This window comes from Anoplolepis gracilipes, chromosome 3 (assembly GCF_047496725.1).
Source record: "Anoplolepis gracilipes chromosome 3, ASM4749672v1, whole genome shotgun sequence".
In the NCBI taxonomy this organism is placed as follows: domain Eukaryota; kingdom Metazoa; phylum Arthropoda; class Insecta; order Hymenoptera; family Formicidae; genus Anoplolepis; species Anoplolepis gracilipes.
The window spans coordinates 11,280,349-11,292,880 of record NC_132972.1 but is presented as its reverse complement, the minus strand read 5'-3'; the positions used below and the strand labels follow the sequence as shown (position 1 = coordinate 11,292,880).

The 12,532-nt window shown below is 28.5% G+C and overlaps 1 protein-coding gene across 4 annotated transcripts in view; it reads left to right on the top strand.

The window, feature by feature from the left end:
• Slo2 (slowpoke 2) overlaps positions 1–12,532 on the top strand; it is a 152,575-nt gene that overhangs the window by 97,131 nt on the left and 42,912 nt on the right. For all 4 annotated transcript variants that reach the window (XM_072889080.1, XM_072889079.1, XM_072889078.1 and 1 more), the window contains exons 2-4: positions 5,596–5,675; positions 7,549–7,648; positions 9,240–9,438. In XM_072889080.1, the coding sequence (XP_072745181.1) occupies positions 5,596–5,675; positions 7,549–7,648; positions 9,240–9,438 (379 nt within the window). The remainder of the gene's footprint in view (positions 1–5,595; positions 5,676–7,548; positions 7,649–9,239; positions 9,439–12,532) is intronic.

Sequence of the window (12,532 nt, the reverse complement as noted above, 5' to 3'; positions counted from 1 at the left end):
AGAATAAGTCAGCTGAGACGATGTAGGAAAGTTCAGAAGTGCTTGGAATGGCTATTTACAGAGCCATCCGTTAAACTTTCAATTTGTTAGTCTGCAGTGTCAATGTTGCATGAAGCATCTGTATCCGATAGATCCTGCGGTGAGCTTGGACAATGATGAGAAATGGCTACTTATAAATTATTTGAAGTGATTCCAGTTGGAGTTATGATATCCACTTCCATTGAACAAGATAATTTTTTTTTGGGGAATTGCTTTAAATAGAAGCAAAATTGATAAAGTGTCTTAGAAGGATTAGTTGTCAAAAATAAAATTTTTTCTAAAAATATTTCTAAGATATTTCTCTCTTTTTGTAATAGAGTAAAAACTCTGAAATATATAAATACCTTTGACAATAATAGTTATGATACTATAACTGGAAATTTTTTTATAATAATATTATCATAACTTTAAAGTCTAAAAATAAAACATTGCTTGTTAAATAAAATTATTAAAAACTCAGAATCTTAGTATTCAAATTCTAGAACTAAATAATGCTAATTTCATATAATCCGAGATATGAATTTTATCGATTATAATCTAGACAATGAATTGATTGTCTATACTAGCATAATTTTACATTCAGAAAATTTATGCAAAGATTTTCAATGATTTTAGTAAAATGCCTAAATAAATTTAGTATGCCTTGAAAAACGGAAAACCGGAATTGCTTGTGTGCCTCTTACTTCTTATCGAGAGTTTAATTAACCGGCAATCGCGGCTTTTCCACGTCAAATACTCTACTTTATTAGTATATAAAATGGAAACTAATAATAGCTTAAGTAAGATTAGTATACAAAACGATTGAAGTCTTAAATCCTCTTTTTATATAATTTAATACTCTTTTTGTCATTAAATTAATGAAATTTATTCATTAAATTATTAAAATCAGAGATAACGTTGTCATTCACTCTAAAAGCTTAATAATAAATTTATACTTATCATTACACAGAGTAATATAAGTTTGTTAAATGCGGCAAGTTTAAAAAATGACATTTTCCAGAACTTATTACTGCGAATTGACTTTCCAGTGATAACTCAATTTAGACAATGTATAGATATTGTTTCATTAAAATGAAAATATTTCGCTTCCTTTAAAACAGTGGTTTCTCTTTGATCGCGTGCATGAATTGCTGGCATACACATATTAATTTTCATTTCAATGAGCAGATAATTATAGCGGTTAATTTAGCTGATTGTGAAATAAATTGCTCATTTTTATGCTAATGTGATTAGATATATGTATATAGGAAACTATTAACAATAATAAATAATTTATAAATTACATCTAAATAATATAATTTAAGTTATAATATGAAATTTAGTTCACCTTTGGTTCGATATTTTAATTGTTGCTATAGTTTAATTTACAAATAATTATGTATGATATATAATTGAGTTTAATAATTAGATTAGGTTTGCAAAATTGAAAAGAAACTTATAACTCGAAATAACATTATATTAATATAATTATATAATTTCAAACAAAATAAAGTTATATAGCATTTATCAAATTTATCTTTTATAAGCTAATGGACTTTTTGAATAAAAATTATTTCAAGAATGTTTTACGAGCTGAAGACTGAATAGGAAATCATTCAATTTCAATATGATATTATTATTACTTTTTGTCCAACGGTGAGAAAAAAACTTCGTTGATCAATCTCATTGTCAAGACTTTAAACATTGCGGCCACTATAAAAATAATTATTTTAATTGCACACTTGAATCTTTTTTGATGATTAATATCGTAGATATTTTTCACGAATTTTTCGTTATTATACTTTGAGATTAAATAAACTTTGTTTTATAATATTATGTTGAATATTTTTTTTCGGTATTGTATACATGTAGTGATATATATAGAGTGATTCATATAAAGTGATTGATATAAATATTTGCAAAAATTGAGGATATATAAAAAATTTTTTATACAAAAAAAATACATATTTGATACAGAGGGAGATATCGTATGATGGAAACTTTTTTTTTGTAAGTAAGAAGGCATTAAAGAAATTCAAAATCAACCAAGTTTTTTTTAAGTAGAATCACCTTGATTTTTTAATATAAATATAATAGATTTCTCGCAATATTTTATGTAAAAAAATTGTAATAATAGTAAAAAATAATTTTACATAAACTATGAAATATTTCGTATTTATTTTTTGTTACTTTAATACAGTTTTATGCAGAATAATGAGAGAAAACAATTGATTTAAAGAAAATACGTAGTTGTCAAAAAAAAAAAAAAAAAAAAAAAAAAAAATGTAACTGCTCGTAAATTCATATTTTTTTTTAAAACAACTATCTCTTTTTTTATCAATTGATTTCTCATTATTCTGCATAAAATTATTGAAATAAATAAAAATATTAAGATAAGATATTTGAAAAATGAATATTTACGAAATATTTTGTAGTTTATGTAAAATTATATCAAAGTATAAAATATTTATTGTTAGACATATATTAATGCGTTTTTAAAATTCCATAATACAACATTTTTTATTTAATTTAATTTTTAATTACACTATAAAAAGTAACTCTCGAAGGCAAAGTTGTTTGCGATACACCACAAACACTTACAATAGACTAATCTCTTACTCTGCGCAGATCAATTCGAGCTTCAATGAGATGAGTTACATCGGTTTTACAGTACATCCGCTGGGAAGCTCGATGCGGTTCGCAAATGTCACATCGCGATTCCCAGAATGCAATTTCAATTGGAAATGATCGCTGACGATGGCAGTGAACCACATCTCCATGCAATGTAATTAGAAACAGCGTCGTAATGAAGCTGTCAATTATCAACTCGATAGTGCAACACGTCGTTTCCATTCTCGACTTGTCGCGAAACAATCCCAAATGACGAGTGATTGACGATCATTAACACTTTGATTTATGGACTTTCTCACACATGGCTTGAAGAATTTGTATTAAGAATCGCTGTTCCAAACTGTGATGGAAATTTGATTTTTTGTAATCGTATAGGCAAATCGTTAGGCAAATGTTTGCGCTTGACATGACTTGAAATAATAGTTTGGATAAAAGATTTTTTCCCGAAGATTTTTTGACTTCTTTTTTCTCTTCGTGAATATCTTGCCAAAATTGATGATTCTCATAGGAGACCATCAATCGAGTATCACAAATCTCAATTATATGTATAGATAATATCCAACTTTCAAGAATTAACTTATAATTTGATCTTTATCCTAAACTTCTCATTAGCTTGAAAAATTTGAAGAGTTTAAGGAAAGGAAACAGAAATTATCTATAAAAATGACAGGTTCAATCGTGGCGATGTCAACGTATTCTTTTAGCCCGGGTGTCCTCGAAACACGAACATCGGCCCACGTATTTTGTCAGTGACATTATTCACAGTCCAGTAAACGTGCCTTTCTCGTTTGCACAGCCGATCGCGTTAAATTACGAAAAGACTGCGGCAATATTCGCATGCGAAACTCGAGTGATATTGATATACATTTCGCTTTGTATCGTTCGCAGAATTGTCGGCTGTTCTTGTGAAGCTGGAAGAAAATAAAATTCCCAAATTCTTTGAACTTGACAATTGTTTAACATAGCATCGTTTTACGAAATGTTCCACGAAATTTCCGCACTGTTGATATATGCTGACATGTCATTTCCCGTCAAATGTTTCAAACTCAGTGATTTGAAACATTTGCGTAGTTCAACGCAATATTTCAATCTTTTTTATGTCAATAAGCGCATGCCTTTGCATTAGGAAACCTGTCACTTTGCCTACCGAGACTGTGATTTTGTAGCTAGTGCGGCCAAACATTGAAAAATATGTAAATTTAATTAAATTAAATGTTTTGATAGTTATCGATATCTATGTATATTAAAAAAATTTAAAAACATTAACTTAAAATTAAAATGCAATAATTAATGCTACTGTATGCATAACTTAAACTGTAAGTATTAAAAAGAAATTTAAAAAATTTCCAATTGTAATATAAACTTTATTTACATTATATAATATACATATTTCAAAATAGAGACTAATGACAAGTAAAATAATTTTGTACTTTTATAAAATCTTTTATTGATTATATTAGCATAGGATTATGGATATTTGATACATTGTACATTTTATAAAATCATCGCTGATTTTACCAATTAATTATTCTTATTTTATATATCATGTTATTTTGAGGAAAAACTGCAATCATCTATGAATTTCTGTCTACACTTGTCTCTTCAAGTACGAGAGAATGCAAAAAGTTGAACGCGGACTCGTTTGTCTCGATTGGCATCGTTTCATTCCATCGGCTCTCTGCGTTGAGGGCGAATAGCCTAGGTCAGGCATTCGTGACATTATGTGGGTCAAAGAACCAGTTCAACAACTGGGAACGATCGCGTACGACAGACCGCCTGTCGACGCCGGCCTGGTGACGTCACGCGACGCTATTCTCGGCAACGCCGACGCATTTGCCGCGGCTAAAAATAAGGACTGCGGCGGTGCACGACCGAGCAGGCAAAATAGCGAGCGACTAATGAGATCGGCCTATTCACTTTACTGCAGTAATGACAATAACAACAACAGTCATTACACGCTTGCGGTCTCATTTGTTAACCTGAAGTCCAATTCGGACAGACAAACTCCTGAGGATGAAAATACAGATAGCAATTAGCAATTAGTAAAATTATAAATAAGACAAACTGATATATTTTAATTATCGAATACATACGTATAAATTATATATTAAATTTATTATATATATATATATATATATATATATATATACATATATACATAATTCAGGAGAGAATATTTTATAAAATTATTTTATTATGCAAATTGTTAAACATTGCATCCAATTTAAATTTTGTGCAACAGCAAATAAATATGTAAAATATATAAATTTCTCTTTTTTATAATACTCGACAAATATATAATAAAAGACATACATTAATACATTTTTTCAAACAATATTACGCTGTCATATAATAATTCACACTATAATTACCATATGACATATAAATTTTGTAACGAGCCTTATACAAATGTTATTCTATAATAATGTTGGTTCGAAATGACTCATGGGATGTAATAGAGTAGATAATAGATAATAATAACAAGAATTTGAATAGCACGTGTGTGCGCTGCATTATTGTACTTTTTGTTTATAGTTACGGAAATTTAATAATATAGCGACATTTCTTTTGTCGTCTCTTTATCTAAATAGTTCTGGTCGACTATGTCAAGTCTCCATAGACATAGATATAGCGTATTCTCTTGTGATTACATGTTGTATTTATAAATGCAAATGTCGATGCAGATATGTATATAAAATTGCTGTAGAATTATTATGAAGTTTATCATTAAAATAAAAATGACCCGTAATACGTAGACAGTTGTATATATACAATTATATTGTATGTGTTATATTATAGTGTATGTATACAAACAGATATATGGGAATTATTTAATATAATGATAGAACATCATTGTATAAAATCAGATAACATTATATGTAATTAACATCTACGACAAATTTGTGAAACCAGTTAGCAATAATATCGTCATATGTCTGTTTTCAGAGTTCGGGTCGAGTATTATGTGAACGAAAATACATTCAAGGAACGGCTGCAGCTGTATTTCATCAAGAATCAACGTTCGAGTAAGTAAAGAGTCATTATTTATATATTTATAATAAATTTTAAACTTTATATATTCTAAATATAATGAGAAGTTTTTATGGAAAACTGTAATAAATTTTTCTTTATTTATTTTTTTAAATATAATTGTTAAATTATTTGTTTAAATAGGTAAAAGATTGAAATAAAAAATATTGCACTGAAAATTGACGAATTCGTTTGCAACATCTTAGTTTAAAAATTGATTAAACAAGTTTTTCTTTATCTACATATAATCGTATATATAATTTTGAAAATCTCAATTATGTCTTTATTTGGAGCAATTTCGTGTTGCGTCGTATTTCCATCGAAAAATTATCATTGTTATTATTATAAAAAATTATTTGCTGTATTTCATGCTAATGTATCAATACATTTAGTACCATATATCTCATTGGCATAGGAGAGATCCCCGCTGTAAACTCATATCTACGACTCTATCTCGTGCTATTTTATAGCAGTATTATTTTCTGTACTACATCGTAACACGCGAAATATGTAGCTGTGTGATTAAAATATGTTACGTTTTGACTATATATTATACACAACTTTTCCAAATTTTTTACTAAATAGATTAAAATTATATCAAATATATTGATATATATATTCTAAAATATTACCCTTTTATTACTGTATTTTGGAACATGTTTAGTCTTGAATTTTAAAAGTAAAATATATAATTAATAAAAAAAAAAGAAAGATATCGAAACGGGGAGAGAGAATATTTTAAAGATAAATATCGCGAAATCCCCCTGAAGATAAAGCCAAGCTATCACCACCCTCACCCTGCAAAGGGTGTATTATATTTTTGCTCGCTTCCGGAAATAGCCGGATTGTTGTCGACCTTCTTCCGGCGTATCGCAAAGCAATCTTCGATTGCTTCCTTTCGAAATGGCGAAGCAATTGCAAGGATATCGCGGCCATCATCCTCGCAGATATCTAGAAAGAGCACGATTGTGCTCTTTCAGAGTTGATGGCGGTAGTCGATAGTAGATATTGTGCCACCATGAATTCCTCTCGCCTGACCTTTGCATTAGGATGTCGTGAACCCAACAGGTCAATGTTTTGTTGCTCTTTGTAAAGTTTCTCGCGGGCAACTGGTTAAAGCATCTTGTTAGAACCATTTGGACGATCGATACTTAGTCTAAGCATAACCGGCCTTCAATTTGACTCTCAGTGAATCCTTAGTGTATTACGTAACTTTTAGGCTTATAATAGCAAATTGTAATAAGTATATTTATTATTAAATTTCTCATTATATTGAATATATTTATATTTTGTATTGTTTTTCGATTTTATTATACTAAACTATATATTTTATAATAAATTTTATATTGCTTTAAAAATTTAAGTTACGTATAATAAACACTAAACTGATGTAAATTCGAAATATTTTGAATTTATAAGTAAATGCGTTTACATAAACAGTTTTTAATTGAACAGTTTTTATACATGGAAAATCGAGAGTTAGATTTAACTTGATTTTGAGAATTGAGAAAATTTTGAAAATCTGGATATATCTTAAAAATATTCATAAAGGAGAAAGAAAAACTCCCAATATGCCAACAAGATATTTATATAAAGAATTTATCGATTAATAAGGTGATATAAAGTGCTTCATTTTTTTAAAAGCTCGTATAAATTTAATATGTGAATTGAAGCCTATTTTTTAATATTATATCTTGATAGATAAAAGAGAGAATGAAAGAAAAAAAATCTGTGTGTAGAGATAAAAGAAAGAAAATCTGTTTGTAGAGATTGTATATACTAATATAAAAATAATTAAAGAAAGTTACAGCAAAGATGTAAATTAAATGAAAACGTCGAAGTAATAGAAAAATTAAATTTATGTTTCAGGCTTGAGGATACGACTTGCTAACCTCTTCTTCAAATTACTAACATGCTTCCTGTATATATTCAGGGTTATTACCGACAACGACCCAACGTTTGCAGCATGGTAAGTTACATTTAATACCCGAGTGAATTCTTTTAAATGTCCACGGAGAGTCTGAAAATGTGAATTTCGCTTCGAACTTTCGATTGCAGTAACATTCTTTCAAGTGGAAACATCCAGATATCGCATTTGATGATGATGTATCTGGCTTCTTGAAATAAAAATAAAAATCGTTATTTCATTATCTTTAGAAATTGATATTTGTTTCAATATTTATAATATTTACTGCAGTTATGTATTGTATTTTTTCACTTCACTTATTTTACTGGAAACTCGAAAGAAAGTTTATAGTATTTTATAATATACAGAATGTCCCAGCTTTTCTGTATTTTCTTTCAGCTACGGATTTTTTATCAATGTAAAAAGTATACAATAATTTAGAAACTACTATTTTCTGTATATACTATTTATATATTATTTTATCTCACTTTTTTATTTTTATTAAGAAAGTACATTAATATATCGGTGGAACAAATAAAGAATTCTGAGATAAAAAAAATATAGATAATCTAGGATGTATTTTAGCATAAACAAGACCACTGACGTTGAAAACATAGAAATTGCTTCATTTAGTTTCTTTTCGTTCCATCGTCGGTAGTTATCTAGAAAAATTTTATCTCTGCAAAGAAGAACTCGTTCCAACATTCGAGGAGCATAACATTCATGCACCGTTTGCATATCATGCGCTTCTACCATGAGAATAAGACGCAGATAAGACTGTACAGCGAATATGATGTAGCGTGATTGTTGTTTGTATATGTAAGGAAAGATGTGTTCTCTCAAGAGGATTTTTCGATTTTTTTTACATTTTGTTAAAAAAAATCAAAATATCTATTAAAATATATATTAAAATTTGTAGAAAGTAAAGTGTTATTTGTCCTACACCCGTTTTTTTCTCATATAAATAATATTTAATAAGTATAAAAAGATATATATCTGATATATGTATGTCTGTATATATATATATATATATATATATATATATATATACATATCAAATTTTTTTATCAAACATTTAATACAAGAAATAATTTATTGTAAGGTTGTAATTTTTATAATTAGACATCTAAATTTTAAATTATATAAATATTTGTTATTTCCTGTTGTTTAAAATTTGGTGATAAAAGGATTCTCATCCTCTCCGTTGATATTTTTTAATGTAAATTTACCAGAATCTCTTAATACTCGAAGAGTTACTTGATGATTAAGCTTCCGATCAAATTTCCGTTAAGGAGGCTATTGATTCCAAACTCTCCGAGAACCTGCCACTGACGGGAACGGAAATCTTAGTGAAGTTCTCTTACATGTACAATGTACAAGCATAATACAAACTGCAAAAAATTTTAATAGAAGATGTACGTTCCGAATCGCTTGTATATATATCTTTTTCACCACATTCGGTATTGCGTTCTTTCTATTCTTCCCACACAACGGTGATATTTGAATCTCCGATGCAATCCAAACGACACACTTGATATCGAAAACCTATTGAATTTGTTCGCGATACGTGCACGCAAATATTGCGCGACAATCCACGTCCCTCTCTCGGCATACTCATCCGTCATTTATAACCGTTCTCTCTTTCTCTCTCTAGTTACGATTGCATACCAGGCAACAAGACCGAATTTCTCGCGTCGCAAAACTTGACGGAGGAGGAGTTCCAGGAACACCCGACCATCAACTGGGACGCGATTCTCTGGGTCAGAAGACCCTTAGAACTGTGGGTAGTTCAAGTGATCTTGGCGATGGTGTCGTTAACTGAGGCCTTGCTGCTCGCTTACCTCGGTTACAAGGTACGTTATCTCTTTACTTCAAAAATAATTTTCACTTCTCTTTTATTCTATATTTTGTCGATTATTATCTGGACATGCTTATTCTTTTATTGGCTTGCTTTGTGAGTTGTATGATATTATTTCTTCTTTCAAATTTAACATTTTATCAATTTAATCGGATTGTTATATTAAAATATAGAGCGAAATTGACAATGATTCATTTCTTTTTTTATTCGACATTTTGTCGATTATTATCTGCACATGCTCATTATTTTATTGGCTTGCTTTGCAAAGAGTTTTATGGTACCATTTCTTCTTTCAAATTTAATTTTTTTACCTATTTAATCAGATTGTTATGTTAAAATACAGAACAAAATTGACAATGTTTCATATATTAAAAGCTTGACATGTATGTTTTAAATTTGTTTCATTAAATTAAAAGACAACGCTTTTTATAAAACCATACAGCTCCTCTTTGTATCCAAAATAATATATATGTATATATCTTATGTAATTTTAGTGCAGTTTTAATTTAATAAAAACATATTTTTATTAAATAAAATATATTTCTTTTCAACTCAATAAACATTTTGTCATTTTTATATGATATATATATTTTTATATCAGATATATATTTTCTTCGCATGGTTTCGCATGAATAAGTACGATATACGCTTAACCAAATTCGCTATTCTTTCGTCATTCTGCAATCTCTAAATTTAAAATATATGTAAAAACAGATTTTTATCTTCATTCTTGCGTATTGAATACCGAACGTGTGGTTTAGTCACTTAAAACATTAGTTTAACGATTTTATAATTCAATACTTTAAATTGAATATGTCATGTGAATTCGACGTGCAATGCCTCGCGTGTTATTTATTTCGTGATTTGTTTGCTCAAAAAAGAAAACTTTATACCAATTTTATACCTCGTATTATACACAGTTTCGCATTTGAGTTTATAAGGTCAAAAAAATTAATCAGAGAATTGTCGCGAGAAGACTTTGACCGATTAAACTTTTTTCATTTTGTTTTTCAAATTTTCTTTCTTTTAAACTTGAGACTTTTTTAACAGCAGCTGTATTATAATACAATTACGAAAAACCGAATAAAAATTGATATAATAGTTTGAGAGATGCTTTTAAATTTATTTGAATCAAATAATTTTTTTTTTTTACTTTATATCAATTGAGGAAGTTATCTGGAAAAGAATTTGAGTATAAATATAATATAAAATTATATAAAGTATTAAATATTAAAATTAAATAAAATGTTAATATATGTAAAATGCACAATAAGTTGCACAAGTTTTAATTGATCTTTCAAGATGTAACAAGAATTGGATAAGAATGAAAAAGAATGATAGAAATAAAGGCTTATAATCAAAAGTTATATTGATGTGTAAAATAATCATTTTATCTTACCGTGTTTCTATTCAGCAATAATTTCTATTCGCGAGCGCGTGCAAAATTCGCGATTATAATCTTTGTATAACAATCTATATAAAGATCTTGTAGTAAGTTTGTCACGCTATTTATTAATCGAGCATTCCGGTGATAAGTCGATAAAGTAAATTACATCGATAACATACTGGCGTATTAATAAAATGCCATTATTAAACTTTTTATAATGCAATATATTTTGGTTGCAACAAAATTTAAGTATGCGTGAATGATGAAGTCAATAAAAAGAAACTACACGTTTCGAATTTATTGGTAGAATTCTAATATTCTAATATTCTATCTGAAAAATAACCTTATCTAATATACTATGTTACCTATCATGAGAAACATTTTTCAATGATCGTAGAAAATGGATTCTTGATATTATATTTTTCATATATATTTTATTTTTCTATACATTTATTATTTTTATTATTTTTGATGTATAACATATATTATATATTTATTATATATTAATGACAATAACAATATATATGCACATATGACACAAATTTTAAATATAATGTTATTATTTAAAAACTATATTATTTTTTTAGCAAGTAGAATACTGCTTTAAACATTAGAAAACATATATATATATATATATATAAAAGTTACATTATAGGAAAGTATGATTTACAAATGTGAAAGAGGGAGAGAGAGAGAGAGAAAGAGAGAGAGAGAGAGAGAGAGAGCGAATGAGATAATGTACACATTTCTAAAAAAATAATTGTATAATAATTGTATAATAAGTCTTCTAAAAAGGCAATGAGTTTATCACATGAAAAAGCTTTCATAATTTTGAAATATTCTGATCATTGAAGTTTTCAACAAGATTGTTGACATTTTCGCATGGTACTCGTAAAAATATTATTTATTAGTTATCTATATTTTATAAAGTTAATTAAGTATTTAATACAAAATAATATATACATAAATATAGATATTAGTGGACACTTTCAGTGGAATTATTGACAATTTAAAATATTGTATAATAAGAGAAAATACTTGTCTAATATTGCTATAGATATGAAATAATCAGCATTAATATTCTATATTATACAAATTCAGATATCTCTTGGTATCTTATATACAAGTATACGGGTGTGGTTGTGATGTTGCGGTTGTGAAAGCCACGTCGGGTTGGCAGCAACAGAGCGCTTCCAGCAAAATCGCATCAAGCTTCCTTGTTTATGAATTTAACCACGAGTTGTGGAGGGACTCGATGTCAAAACTCCTTCATGGGATCCGCCAGATCCGGGAATTAGCAGGGTCATATGCGACGTCAACGCTACGCGATGCATTGGTCGTCGTCACATGATGTAATTACGGATCAGCCCGCAAGGGAAGCGGATTTTATAATCCGGCTTATGACTGATCATACGAACGCTCCAGATATGTAGACCAATGCGTACGTTTTCCGTTTACTGCAGTCGCTTTTCATTTCCTTCCGTCGATTTCCGTTATTCTCGATTTGTAAAGAGTCTTCTTTTATCGGTTTCCGTGAAAGAATGGAGACGTCGCAAATGGATTGTAAAAAGTCGTCGTTAACTGCATGACTGCACTCCGGATTAGCTTACGTTCCAATGCGAATTAGACAATTAAAGTTAAGTTATTGTGTGAATTCACTCTACTGAATTCATTTCACTAAAAGCAGATTTTAAAAATCCAC